The 14,270-nt window shown below is 39.6% G+C and overlaps 2 protein-coding genes across 5 annotated transcripts in view; one reads left to right on the top strand and one right to left on the bottom strand.

The window, feature by feature from the left end:
- Positions 1 to 11,732, top strand: part of CFAP43 (cilia and flagella associated protein 43) — a 51,883-nt gene extending 40,151 nt beyond the window's left edge. The window contains exons 33-40 of one of the 2 annotated variants that reach the window (XR_012624020.1): positions 757 to 869; positions 1,668 to 1,824; positions 2,673 to 2,837; positions 4,786 to 4,866; positions 5,912 to 6,065; positions 6,698 to 6,869; positions 9,733 to 9,823; positions 11,322 to 11,732. Coding sequence is in view for 1 of the 2 variants with exons in the window: in XM_074831215.1 (XP_074687316.1) it covers positions 757 to 869; positions 1,668 to 1,824; positions 2,673 to 2,837; positions 4,786 to 4,866; positions 5,912 to 6,065; positions 6,698 to 6,855 (828 nt within the window). In the remaining variant the exon portion in view is untranslated. Of the gene's footprint in view, positions 1 to 756; positions 870 to 1,667; positions 1,825 to 2,672; positions 2,838 to 4,785; positions 4,867 to 5,911; positions 6,066 to 6,697; positions 7,001 to 9,732; positions 9,824 to 11,321 lie in introns of those variants that run through there. The other variant, XM_074831215.1, reaches the window with a different exon arrangement.
- SFR1 (SWI5 dependent homologous recombination repair protein 1) lies at positions 8,383 to 14,014 on the bottom strand. 3 transcript variants are annotated; one of them, XM_074831217.1, is made up of 6 exons: positions 13,962 to 14,014; positions 13,396 to 13,555; positions 12,455 to 12,579; positions 11,520 to 11,635; positions 9,643 to 10,029; positions 8,383 to 9,411 (listed from the first exon to the last, which is right to left on the bottom strand). In XM_074831217.1, the coding sequence occupies exons 3-6, from the start codon at positions 12,462 to 12,464 to the stop codon at positions 9,220 to 9,222; spliced, it is 705 nt and encodes a 234-aa protein (XP_074687318.1). In that variant the 5' UTR covers positions 12,465 to 12,579; positions 13,396 to 13,555; positions 13,962 to 14,014; the 3' UTR covers positions 8,383 to 9,219. The 3 variants fall into 3 exon arrangements, with proteins under 3 accessions (XP_074687318.1, XP_074687317.1, XP_074687319.1); XM_074831216.1 differs by lacking the exon at positions 13,962 to 14,014 and having other exon boundaries at positions 13,396 to 13,948; XM_074831218.1 differs by lacking the exons at positions 11,520 to 11,635; positions 12,455 to 12,579; positions 13,396 to 13,555; positions 13,962 to 14,014 and adding an exon at positions 10,265 to 11,313.
- Between the last annotated feature and the right edge of the window lie 256 nt (positions 14,015 to 14,270).

Raw genomic sequence — 14,270 nt, 5'->3', positions numbered from 1 at the left:
TTTGCCAGTATACTTGATATTTTCAGGTCTTAAACATCCGTGGAGTTCAAGTGTAGGTCAAGCTAGTGGTGAAATGACAATGCAGCATACATAAACTGCAGTTGAGTTTGAAAGTTGCTTCTGGCCACATTCAATTCAGAATAGAAATGTCATCAAGGGAAACCAGCTCTAGTTCTCCTTCAGAGGAAAAATTAGCATATTAATGTGGATGGATTTGATCAGAATGATTGTGACTTTGATACGGTTTCATTTAAAAAAAGGATCATTTTCCTTTTCTCTGTCCATACCAAAAAAAGTTAAGGTATTTGATTTCCATCATCTGTTGGAGTTCGTTCTCTCCTGTTAGCATTCTACATTTGCACAAATGCATTCCCATATTTTTCTAGAATGTCAAGAGCAATTCTTAACAAAGAATGTTGCTGGAAAGTTCTAGCAAGCTATTTGTTCAGTTTAAAGCATGAAGGTGTAAATCTGAATTATCCAGAGACAGAGACCTTTGACCAAGAGAGAAGGAAATATGATTTACCTTCATGTGAATAAGCTATGCATAAATGAATAAATAATTTTCTGAGCAGAGTGTAAGGATTTTAACCTCTATGTCTCATGTGCTCTATTGGGATTCTCAAAATACCAGGCTGCATATCTATACATACATATATCTTCTTAAGAACTTGTCATCTCTGTTCTTGAAGAGGCTTGCCCTGACATACTAACAAAGTTGAAGAAGTTCAGAATGTCACGATGTTGCTTGCTTAGGTGAAATGGAAGGCCCTAACAGTGGAAGACATGCAGGCCTTTCTCCAGAGAAGAATGGATGACAATGAGAAGATTAAGTCAGAAATAGAAAACATTTTCCAAGAACTCACTTGGTAATTTTGTTTCTTTTCCTATGTTCAGCTACATTTTAATACTCCACCAACACAGAACCAAAAGTTACATACAGAATTACACAACTGTGTTTTCCAACACTCTTTTATCCAGGATTCATCTAAGAGACCTACAGTATTTCTGAAGTGAGGTTATGTGAACAGGCCAAACCAGTCATAATCTACTATCTTAAATAACAACATCAGTAAGGATGGCAGCATGGTCTTCAATGGAAGCTGACTGCCCCAAAAGCTAAAAGGATTCATACAGTGAAGCCCCCAAAGCCTTCAAGGTCACAATATATGCTAGCTAGCTCAGTTAAATTTTGCTCATGTAGGCCGAAGATACAGTGGATCACTCCTAATTGCAGTATGCCACATGACACCTGATTTCACTGAGCTGCTTGGAATTGCAATATTTCGTTTTTTCATGTACATGACATAATTTTCACATTCATTGCCATTCAGGAACAAACCCCAGGATAAATTATACAAGAAAACAGGTGCTGGCTGGGAGTCTCCTCCATTTCCTTTTCAATTGTTAAGATTTCTGTTCAGTAACAACACTTTCTTTCAGAACATCTGCTAGAGTATGTTAAACTGAATCCAGTGGTTGAAAACTTCATGTGTGGAAATAAGTTGAAAATACTGTAGTCATTTTGGGAGCAAATAGAAGACAGGCTGTCAAAGAGTAACCCCTACATGAACATATAATAAATATAAACATTTTCTGAATCATGAGAGGATTTATACAATCCCGTTGAAATCACTAGAGGTTGTTTTTGTTTTCTGCCATCTTAGGGTGCAGGAGGAGAAGATGAAACTTGAATTGAATTTGACTATCCAGTTTTTGCTAAAACAAGGACAGGTGGAATTGGAAAGTACTGAGATCCCAGACTACACTGATGCCCTTCTCATTAATAAGAGCATTATTGAAGAACTGAATTGCTCTATCATGGTAATAATCTACGTTATCTGAAGCAAATTTAAGCTTTTCAGACAAAGATACTTTCCTTCAGGGGCTCTGCTTTTTCTCCAGTTTGACATCCAGTTTCAATTCATTACTACACACCCGTAGGCTCAATTGTAATCTAGAAGCTGTTAAGAATTCTGTAATGTCTCTTACCATGATGTAAAGATTGCAGTACAGACTGCTTTCTTGATGTTTGATCAATACAGTTCAGGTCAATGAAATGGCAACAGTTTTTAGACACACCATCACTTACAAGCTGTAAATAGAAAATGCTAATATCCTGGGCACCAGTCTGAAAATTCTTTCAAGACAAACTTATAGTCATGTTAAGAAGCATTTGAACAGTAGCTTACATTAAGATTTAAAAAAAAATACTACACTTTGTAATGTAAAGTGAACTTGGTGATCATACTTAAAAGTTTTTCATACTCTCATTAAACGTTCTTTTTTTAGGCATTTTAGCTGTACAAAATATGCTTCTTACTGCTACTGCACAAAGCCTTCAGTAACAGCTGCAAAATACCTTATACAGAGCAAGCTTGTATTTTGTAAAGCTAAAATGCCTTCTCATTCTTATAAAAGATAGAAGGATGGAGAGAGAGGTTAGTTGTAATTTTCTTCATCTCCTTCTATGATCCAAGGCTGTGGCACAGAGCATAAAAGGGAACAAATTTCCACAAAAGATAACAATCTGGAGCAAAGCCTGGAAAGAAACTGCAGTATAGCATGTTTTCCTTACTAAAATTATAATTTGGGTTGCTTGCCCCTCTTGTTGCAAATAATTATTCCATAATCTGTAAAGTGTGTTAATTAAGATTAATCTATTTTTTCAGGCTCAAGGAGAGAAAAAAATTGCTAGCATGGTGAAATATAAAGATTTCTCTAAAGGGATGTTTCAGCTAGAATGGGAACACAAGAAAATGAGAATGCAGATAGAAGATCTGAAGCAGAAGGCTCGGGATATTGTAACACTACCTATTACAAAAGATCGTCAGCTAGTGAGTTACTTTCTCTAATTTATATTTTGACTGCAGAAAATTTTGCTGCCTATACCTGTAAGATCATTTATACCTTGTAAATCTCTTACTACTATGGAGAAACCTGATGTCCAATAGGTCAACAATTCAGCTTTCAAAGGTAAGTTTTACTTTCAAGATTGATCAGTGATGAAGTTCTTTGGGATGTTCAGTTGTAAATGAAGGCAAAATTAGCCCTAACTCTCAGCGTTTCAGAACTGGCACTGAGAGTAAGGAATCGGGATTGTGCAGCCACAAGGGTCAGATCTTTTAAATCAAGCACCATAACTTCCTTTTAAGTGAAAGGTCTGAAGTGCCCCCAGCTGGTATCTCACAGAAATACTGTAACTTTTTCTCAGTATTCAAAGATGGAGCGTTCCCAGAGGAGTCTCACTGAGCCCAGCTCACTGCCATTTGTTGGCCCAGCAGCAGAATGACAGGGAATTGTTTGCCATGCCTGGCAGGCAAGAGGCAGCAGCTGGCCAGCAAGGCAGCACCCACATAGCTTTGAACAGGCCCAGCTGGAAGGCCTGAAAACATAGGTAAAGGTTGTGGCAGAGAGCCAAGGATACCAGTGGGAGAAGAGAGGAGGAAGGAGAAGAGTTGTAGGGGAAGCCTGAAGGCATTGCAGTATGGGATGTAGAGGAAAAGCTGACGGGTTTGTGGTGATGAGGTGGGGGACATAAAGGTTTGGAGTAAGGGATGTCGGAGGATGGGTAGGCTGGAGATACTGCAGTGGGGAGAATATAAAGCACAGAGAGAATGAAGAATGTTGGAGAGCAGGTAAGGATATTGCAATTCAATCAAAAGATTACAAAATCCAAAATGTGTTTTGCTCAGGCTTCATTTGTTTTGCTGCTGTCCAAATGGCTTGTTCACTTCTGAATCACAGCCAAGGAACTTCCATAACTAACACCAACAAAACAGCTTTCCAAAGAGGTGATGTGACAACACACTGAAAAGTTCTTCCTGCAGATTTATCCTGAATGTTGCTGTTAGCTCAAACTTCATTTAAACTGATGAGCAGAACTATTGCCCCTCAGGGAGAGTTAGACTTGTCTGTAGCAAAAGCATATACCAGTTTAATCAGAATTTGAATCCTCTGAGGGGCTTGATTTCACTTTTTGAGTAGAAATGTGGGATTAGTAGGAAAGACAAGGCAACAGAGACCCCCAACAATAGGAACAGAAAGATAGCTTAGATAAATGTGTGTGGGCAAGGACCTGAGAACACCTGGAATGAGGGTTATTAATAAAGCAGTGAGTGAAAGCAGTTTGGTGCTGTAGGCAAGGAGCCTGCTGGGTCTTTCCTGTTTCTCCTTTTCTAACTAGAGCAGTCCACAAAATATTACCTGTCACTTTGGTGGGAAAGTACTCTGGAAGGATGAATCTACATCTACAGAAACCTGTCTACTGCCCATTATGGGCAGTTCTACCATTTGTCATTTGATAAAGAGGTATTTTAGTAGCAGTGTGCCCAAGAAAATATCTTTAATAAATTCTCTGAAACCTGAATTACTATGCAGATATAAGAACAATAAAAGAAGAATTACTAGGAAGCCACCTGACAAAATAATCACTTTCGGCCTCCAGGTGTGTTAGCTTGGACTACCTTATAAACAAAAGTAGAGCTTGAGTTTTTTGACAACCTCACAACAAATTTTCTTGGTCTTTGTTTCCATTAACTCATAATAGGTAACATCCTTTTTAACAGCTGTACAGTCTAGTATTCACACAGTATATCTTTACAAATTTACAAGATATTTACAAGAATATTTTTACAATGTTCATTTATGATCACTAGTAAGCCTTTCCACTGTGCAGAATTCTAGTTTTTTGAGTTTCTAGTATGATTGTCTTTACAGAACTGTGGAATTGTTGAGAACAAACAGGCTTAGTAAGATGGTTTCTTTCTGTTTTTAACTCTTCAGTTCCTAACTGTGCCAAACCACGACAGCCACATCGCCCGCCACATTTCAGCGATGGAGCAGACTCTTGGCCTCATGGATAAGGTAAATCCTAAGTGAACCACCACATCTGAGAGAGACATCCTTAGTTTAAATGCAACTCCTCTCCTTCATTGGCAAGAGGTGTTTGTAAGGAATAAGTGCAACTGATACAGGCATGCTAACTCAAGGACTGTGAGAGCACAGCCATAACAGCACACACAGATGAATATATATATCCATGTATTTATTCATCTGGCTTTCAATAGTTTCTTCAACTTGCACTGAGCTGTCTAAAGCAATAAAGTTTTTGGAAGCAGTCATCATGCATGGATTGCTGCATAGATCAACCCTACAGAGAGAAATCTACTTGCTCTATTGCTGGAATTGAATACTTTCCTTCCTGAACATCTGAACGCAGATCTGCTTATCACTTCTTACACAGCATTGCCTATAAAAGTCACTCTTCCATTTCTAATGAAGCATTCTTCCAGACTCCACTGCTTAATGTTTCTCTCCAGGAGTGCCAGCCTGTTCATAATATCACTACCCCCCTATATTCAAAATAACAGACACACAACAGTCTGATTTGCTGGCTCCCTCATTTATTAACATTCAAATGATTATCCTTGTTTTTAAGTGATACCACTGGACTTTCTCCAGGTTGCTCTAGCTGGCATCAGCCTCCTCTTCCCCTTCAAGCTTTAATATTTATCTTGTCCCTTTACAGCCTGCCTGACAGCTTCCACACAACAACCCTTTCTTCAGCAGCTCCTAGCAGCCAAGAGTGTTCTCAACACTGATTCCATTGACTTCCTTTCATCCCTTTGCCTTTCAAGTTTTACCTTTAATATATCTCTCTCTCTGACCCGTACCTCTTTGCTCCTTGTCTGCTACTTATATTAGAACTCCATAAAGCATACTGGAATACAGTGCCTGTGAAAGACACCACACAAAGAAAAGCTAGAATGTGCTACTAGTCAAATCAAAAGACATGAAAGTTTACTGAGCTACAGTGCAGTGCTTAAGATTATAGGTTTCCATTATAAGTTTGTCTAAACAGCTTTTGTATAATCTCATATATTTGCTTTATTCATTTGGAAATGGACAGCTGCATGAGAAGAATGTGAAGAACTATCAGAAAAGAATTAAAGAGTTGGAGAAGTGCATCAGTTTAAAAGAACAAGCAAACTACAAGCTCAGCCTGGAGCTGAAAGAAATGCTTGTCTCTGTTTCAGAAAAGAGGCATATCTTTGAGGCAGCCGGTGAGTCGCAGTAATGCATTTTAAGTCACAAGCAAAGAACATTCATAAAATATCTCCAAGACTAGACAGTCCTGTTCTCCATCAGCATCAGTCAAGGGGCACCTATTTATTACTGTATGTGCACAATTAACAGTGCCCTTTCTAGCACAACAGTTTGACATTGTTTACTTAGAAGCATACCTAGAGATTGTTGGTCTTATAACCAAAGTTGACACAATTGCTGAAAATATTTAACTCAAAATATTACAGTCATTAATACCTTCATTAGGCAATACACTTTCATTATTTCTCAAAACCGTTCAACCCACTTCTTTCCACCCAACCAAGGGAACAGGAAGTAACGTGAAGCTGAGAAGGGTATTTGCTATTAGGAAAACTGTAAAGATCATGCCACTAGTAAAACAGTTACAGATTTTCAAAATAGTGGGTACTTGCTAAAGGAAGAGTTTCCAGGGCCTTTCTGAAATTTTTTTCTTTATTCAGTACTATAAAGACTCTTAAACCCAACTGTGAGCCTTTTTTAAAATGCTTGCCTATTTTATACAGAACTTGGAATAACCCCAGGACAGGTCCAATATAGACTGTACATCTGCTACAAGTACAGGCTAACCCTTATATTTTGTTTTATGCAGACACACAGCACATTTCTGAAAAGATGGCAAAGCAGCGTTACCGAGAGATTCTGAAGCAGAAACACCTGCGTCGTCGTGTAAAGGAACAGGAAGAAGAGTTTGAAGTTCTTCAGGCAGAAGTTGAAAGACTGAGATCACGAACATTCCCTGCTCTTTAAAAATCAGAGTCCAGGTAGATGTAAAATACCATGGTCTGGTCTAAGAAAAAGAGCTTGGACATCTACCTTTTCTCACTGAACTTTTCTTTCCACAAATTATTTCTTCTGTAATTACTTTAAAAATAACTTCAGTTTGAAAGATGCATGTTTGTCTGTTTTGTACATTTTATACCTAGTCTTATCCCCATCATGTTTCAGTTCATGAGATTTATGTCTGCTGGTTTGATTATATAAACCATATAGCTTATTACAGAAAACAAAGGGTACAAGAAACTAGACTGGTAGAACATATTTGTATAGCCTTAGTCTGCAGTATGCAGTTGTAGAACATTTTGAAAGTGAAGTACTACAAGATATCTATGAGTTTGTATCTGCTAAAATTCATGTCTGCAGCTTTGACTTCATTTTGCTTTTTAAAATATATTTACACCTGTGATGGCACAGGTGGAGGTTGCTGAGAAGATGAAGATATGCTTCAGCATGACCACGTGTGCTGCCTGGCTCAGTCTTGAAAGCTGCTGCTGCTGATAGCATAATCACCCACAGTCACCAGTAGCTATGGCTGCTGCCACTGCCAGAATCACAGAAAAAACAGGTTTGGAAGCCCCTGGCCTCCTGAAGCAGTTGCTGCTATCTCCCACCCCCTTACATTGATCTCCTGCCAGATGTCTCCAAGAACCCTTGATAAAATTAACTACTGCTGGAGACTGATCTACCTACTCAAGCATTCTCAAGGATTTTTATTTCCCTCTTCCATGGTGCATATCGATTCTTCTCCTCCTTTCATAAATTCACATAAAACCTAAACTCACTCCATTATGAGAGCATTAATAGCTTTGATACCTTAGTTTAACAAAACTCTACACTTGTAAGGAAAACTACTTCTGTTGTGATCTTGTACACCACTTCTTTTTTTGCTTTACCATCTCTAACTGGGGTCTGTAAGAATTCTAATTACACCTCCATTCTTCTTGCAAGACTTTTTTCTTCCTGCTGAAACTCCCCTAGAAGCAGCAGAGTTCCAAATTTGCCAAGGATCTCAGGGAAGAGAACCACCCCCTTCACCAGGCACGATCATCTTTTTTTACTAACCCAAAGTGGCAGAAGAATTAAGTGTCTTAATACTCAAAATGGGATTAGCAATAAAGGTTGTTCTTCATTAATTCCGTGGACAGCAACAATCAGTATTCTTAAGAGAAAATTGTGGGTACAGATTCAAGTCTAATGAGCCCTATCAATGTTAAGAGGATCTGTACAATCTTTGATTTTTTTCCCCATGAGATATGTAAGCAATTACTCCCTTATGAAGGAAACAGTATATGCTACCTGTAAACAAAACAATTAAGGTACAACCAATAAGGAATGTGATTGCATATAAAACAATATTTATAGCAGGGAGAGTTGTAGAGTAGTTAGGATTAATGTATGGTTACACTTGACAAGCAGTGATTTTTAAGGAGAATAAAAGCAGAAAGAAGTCACCACACTATATGCATAGGCCAGGATAAGAAAATACGCAATTTCAAGTTAAGATAAAAAAAATTTTAAAAAGAGAACATTTATTGGAGAATAAATGAAATGCTGAAGTTTTATTCAGCTTTATGATGCTATATCTGAAGCACTCCCATTAGACAAGATGTTGTTTTTCTTATTTATTTGAAGATAGAAAAACCTCAGCTCTCACACGACGTAGTAGAGTAGACAGATGTTGGCTGCAATTTTCTTGCCTTCCCTTCTCTCATCTCAGGCTGTGGCAGAATGCTTAAGAGACAGCTTCCCTGAAGACAACTGTATGGACCAGTAGCTGAAAATGACTGCATTATGGCCCATTTCCCTCAGTAATAATTAAAGCTATTGAGAACATCTCATTGCAGCTTCAGAATATTAACAACATGAAAATTAGTTATCTTTACTTAATTGGCAAAATGCTATCATTAACTGACTGGCAGCAGGAAGACATTTGTAAAATGGGGATGTATCTGAACAAAGAACTGAACTCTTCCCCCTCTGAACATCAACAGAAATAACAATCTATTTGAGTTCATTATTTCAAGACAAGTCACCTAGCGAAGACTAATCAAAACATGCACTGCCTTCTACCTGTTATTTTTTATTTTTATTAAATAACAATTCACTGATCAAGTTATTAAGCCAGGTTTTCCAAAACAGCACGAGTTCGATCTTTTCCATTAGGTAATGCCTTTTACAGTGCCTACTGTATCTAAGTACCTAGCTTTACAGTATCTCCTGAGCAAACCTCCTAACCTCAATACATAAAGTCCACTGTCTGATCAACACTTCTTGTGTGATCAGAATTCAGTCAGTCTTTTCTGCTTGTATAATTGAAGGCTTTGCACCTGTAGATTATGCATCTACAAAATCTTCTTCTGCTCTGCTGTAGTGCAATAACTGGTCTTCTAACCCGAAAGTATCCATCAGCTGAGTGAGACTCACTTTCTTGCCATCAGCAGAAAAGGCCGACTGGAGTTCATACAGCATCAGCTGCGTACTACTTCTCCATTTCACTATCAAAGCCTGCAGTTCGGACAGGTTGTTCTGAAATTGGGACAAAACAAAACAAATTTTGTCAATTGCTGAAATGTGGTGGTTTTTGATACCCTGCAGATCTGTTTTTATAAAATGCCTTAAAACTGAGACAATACACAAACACCACACATTAAAAAAAAAGTGAGTCAGTATTGTTGCTTAAATTAATAACTGAGGAGTACACTATGAATTCCGTGTCAAAGAATGACTTAAACGTGCTTTTTTGGAGTTTTGCCTCACCTTGGACCGATACATCTTAACCAGTTTGAGCCTTCGAAGTAGTTCTTCCTTCTCTTGCACTTGTTTCACCAGCCTTACTTTTTCTTCCAGGGACTGTTGCTGACTAAGATCAACCTGCAGCACATCAGAATTCGCTGCTGATCCACAGAGACCACTCTCCTGTAAGGGACTTTTCAAACATGTACGTCCAGTGCTGTTTCTTTCCAGATTTTCAGAGCCGTCTTGTAATCTGGAACAATCTGTACTTGTCTTTAGCAGGCACCCTTTGTCAGCATCAGCACAGTCTTTTTCTTCAGTGTCTATTTTGAGGCGCTTTGCCACTGTAAAATTAGCATGAAATGAACGTCTTGTTTTCCTTAATCGCTCCCTCAGAGCTGCACTCATTGGCTAAAAAAAAAAAAAAACAAACAAAAAAACCAGAAGGATCAGAATAACCTGATTTTTGATCAAATTTCAAAGAACTGTTTACCCTACCCTAGTTATTATTTACCTAGAATGTCACATATGTAAGGATCACTGTAAAGCCAGACTTAATTCTCTCTATAGCTTTCACAAACTCAAAGTTAACTTCTTCCTTTCACAAGTATTTGCACACACAGCTGCAAGATATGGAAAGATGTACCTGCACATTTTCTAGGAGCAAATCCTGTATTCTGCTGAGGCAAACGTACTCCTCTAGTCTTTGTGCAGAAGATATACGGCGTATTTCAACCTGGCTAATTTTAGTCCAAGTTCAATTTCTCCCTCTAGTTTAATGGAGATAAGGGTTGGGTTTTTTTACTGTTCCAGCCCACCACACATACACTTTTTGCATTAGCACTAGTATAAAGCACCTGTATTCTACTTGGGAGTATTAGAAATGATGTATACAATTTTGAATTGTTCATGCTTTGAGATCCTTCACTGATAAGCATCTAAAAAGTGATTTTTTTTCTTCAAAATAAGTTAACAATTATTTTTTACAATCTGTGTCTAATATTTTTACCTGTGAAAATATACTAAAATATGGGAGAGAGGGATTAGTTAAGGAACACTTGCAAACTAGCCCTATCCTGCATAGGTACAGATGTTCCAGTATTTAAAGGGTGGCTACAAAGAAGATGGAGACTCCCTTTTTACAGGAGTCACATGGAAAAGACGAGGGGTAATGGGTACAAGTTACTCCTGGGGAGAGTCCAATTGGACACAAGAGGACGATTTTTCACAATGAGTACAATCAGCCACTGGAATAATCTCCCCAGGGAAGTGGTGGATTCCTCAACACCGGACACTTTTAAGATTCAGCTGGACAGGGTGCTGGGCCGCCTTGTCTAGACAGTGCTTTTGCCAGAAAGGTTGGTCCAGGTGATCCTTGAGGTCCCTTCCAACCCGGTATTGTATGATTGTATGCTAAGCATGACAACATCACCAAAACACATGCTAGGATGAACACCAAAGCAGAGCTCAACACTACGGAGAATACCCAAACTGAAAGCAGTGTACTTTGTTCAAGTGCAAGCAGAAGTCACAGAAAGTCATTCTGCATACACAGCAACCCAGAACACTAGGATTTGAAAAAAACAAAGATGACAGATTAGAAAAAAAACAACAACAACAACACCCACCACAAACTCTAAATAGTATTTAGATTTATTAGTATGGCATTTGGGTTATACTGCTCCATCATTTTGTATTCACAGCAAACATCCGCATATTCAGAGCAAAATATACCAAGCACATTCCTTACCTGGACAACCTTGTAGCTATGGGTATAAGCTACCTATCTTAAGCCTTCCAGCAAACAGTATCTCAGTGACTTACAACTACTTGATGATTTCACAAGCATTTTTGTTACTACGAAGAGTCACATTATTGGAAAAACAAGTAAGTTTCCATACCTGTTTCCCTGAACCAGTCCCCTGTGGAGCTGCTGTCCCAGAATCCTTTGGAGTATGGCATAGAGATGGCAATTTATCAAGCATTGGTTCTTCCATCTCGAAATGGATAGCTGTTTCTGTTAAAAGACAGAATGAATTATGTATGGTGCCATTTTCACCTGGTTTTAATGAGCCATGTGGCTGCAGAAAGGAGTAAAAAGCTCTCATAAGAAATACTAAGGCTTATTTTCTAACTGATAAATTCAAAAAAAGACATCTGCGTAAGTTACACAACTGTTTCATGTGCTAAGTAGCAGCTTGCTTTGTAAACGACTTTTCTTCAAGAGGATGAATGACACTACTAGCTGATACAAAGTATCTTGCTTTGAATTTTGTATATTATTTCTCCCTCATTCAAAGCTCTACAGAATTTTTTCTTTAAAAGATAATAATACTAAGTCTTACAGGTATTCCCCATTATATTTTTTTCTATCTGATATCCTTTCAAGTGTTAAAAAGGAGTCAGACAACTTATGAAGCAATCAAGCCCATTATAGTATGCCTATAAATCCAGATCCTGCAACAAACTCATTAAAAAGACTCAATCCAAACAAACTGTATTTTCTTAACCTGAATGACCCTCACTGCTTGTCTAACTCAAAGGAATAATCCTTACTAAGCCAGGTTGTGAAGAACCAGTCCTTTAATTTAACTGCATCCCAAGTAGTGATAAGAGGATTGCTGGGAGCCACAAGATTTTTATATGTATAAAAAAATCTTTTCTATAAAACAAAGTAATTTGGTACCCAGATCTGTGAAAATAATCCACTCTCATTTGATCCTTCTGGGGATGCTGCTTAAAAAAAGAAATTACTCACACAAGTAAAATTTTGGATTAAAAGTAAGCAACCCCAGTTCACTCAGAAAAGCATCTTAATTAAAATGATAAATCATACCTCCCAGCATGCACCAACTTCAGATTGATCTGGCAATATTTAACTTAGTTTGGCAATTGTGAACCACCTGCTAATGACCAAAATGCAAGCGGAAAGTCGTCAGCTTCAGCTACACCTTCCTGTACCTGCAAATTGCAATTAGGAGTTTCAAAATGGAAGCCTCTTAAAAATAAAAACCTGCAAATAAGTCACTAGGCAACACAAGACTGGCACAAGGGGCTTCCTCTTCAGAGACGAAACGTAGCAAAGCTTCAGTATGCCAAAGTTTACAAACCCAGCAACCCTGGTCTTCCTGGCTCTATACCAAAGGACACATCCTCATTTATCTTACAAGTCAATGTTCCCCCCAGTTGTTCAAAATTCAACATTGTGTTCTATTAAAAAAAACCAAAACAAACAGACTTTAGTAAAGAAAGTCTAATTAATTGGATATTTTAGCAATCTATCAATTAAACAGGAAGCCCGCAGCACCCATTAAATATAATGCAAGTTATCACTATTATTTCTTAATGTAAGCAGGAGCCTAGAAAAAGCTACATCATGCCTATGTATACAGTATGTCACAAATATGTAATAAATCTTACTAAGCAGCAAAATTATTCAAAGCCTAAGAGCTAGCTTCAACAGACTTCAACTTTTTTTAAAAAAAATCCCGTGACTCTCTGCCTTTACGTTCTAATGCAGATTATTTGTCATCAAATGACCATGACTACAACGAATACTTTTTCCAATGGTTCACTAAATGCTGTTACTTGAACTCTGGCAGCACATTCATATAGATCTCCTGCACTCTTAAAATCCTTCCCCAAGATCTCAGCCAAAAAATTCTTTACATTTTCAAGCAGTGATGCTATTTATTACACAGAAAAATAATTCTGTCCAGTAAGTAAGGAAAACTTGGGCCAGGAGGGGAAAAGACAATTTTGCACTTCAGTACTTACCTAGTTTTGCTCTTTGGGTAAGTCTCTGATGCTACATGCCTCAGTTTGCCTGCTTACCGCCACATTATGTAACAGCACTCACACCTTTTATATTCTCCTCTCACCAACCGAAGGCTCTGTTAACACTCCAAAACAACTTTTGCCTGGTTACTTTTCCACCCTACAAAGAAGTAGAAAGAAGGCTGGGCAGCCCCTAAGCAGAGCCACAGAGCCGGGGAGCTCTGAGGTGCTGCACCCTGGAGGGCCAAGAGGCACCCCAGAAACGGAGCACAGCAGAGACCCGCAGCACAACCACTGCCCAAGCCTGAGGCTGCTCGCACGCCGTGGATGAGGGGAGGCCCCCAGCCCTAACAAGGCCCCGCCCGCCTCTAGGAGACAGCTGGGCCAGGCCCCGGGGTGGGGGTCAGGGAAGGAGACAGCCCTGAGGGACCCTCTCTCCTCCGTCCCCATCCCAACACCACTGAGGCGTAGGGAACGGCACCCACCGCCCTCAGGGAAGGAGCGGAGCGGAACAAAGCAAGGAACCAAGCCCAGCCAAGCCCTCCCCAAAGCCGCCCGCGCCTCACCGGCCTCGGCGCTTCAATCTCCCGCTTCCGGGGGAACGGGGCGGGGCCAGTGGGGCGGCCGCAGTGCGCCTGCGTCGGCGCCGTTCGCTTCGCGCATGCGCGGAAGGGAGGGCGGGGCGCCGCGGGGCGGTGGGCGGGCGCGCGAAGCTGGTTCCTGTGGCCGGGCGGGCGGTAAATACGGGGTTGGCCGACGTTGCCACACGTTGCCACAAAGGTGTTGGGCAGAGCAGGGCTTCTGGAGTCCCCAGCCTCAGGGACCTTGTGTGCGCTTATAGTGCAGCTGGGCACATGAGGCTGTGCCGTGTGCCT

The sequence above is a fragment of the Strix aluco genome, chromosome 7, assembly GCF_031877795.1.
Source record: "Strix aluco isolate bStrAlu1 chromosome 7, bStrAlu1.hap1, whole genome shotgun sequence".
Taxonomy (NCBI): Eukaryota; Metazoa; Chordata; class Aves; order Strigiformes; family Strigidae; genus Strix; species Strix aluco.
This window is presented reverse-complemented; position numbering and strand designations above follow the sequence as displayed.

What these genes read in the sequence shown, in the direction of transcription:
- SFR1 (XM_074831217.1), bottom strand. An exon ending in GGACTGGTTCAGGGAAACAG is followed by an intron (nt 10,030 to 11,519) that starts GTATGGAAACTT and finishes TTTTTTTTTTAG; the next exon opens with CCAATGAGTGCAGCTCTGAG. An exon ending in TTAAGATGTATCGGTCCAAG is followed by an intron (nt 9,412 to 9,642) that starts GTGAGGCAAAAC and finishes TCCCAATTTCAG; the next exon opens with AACAACCTGTCCGAACTGCA.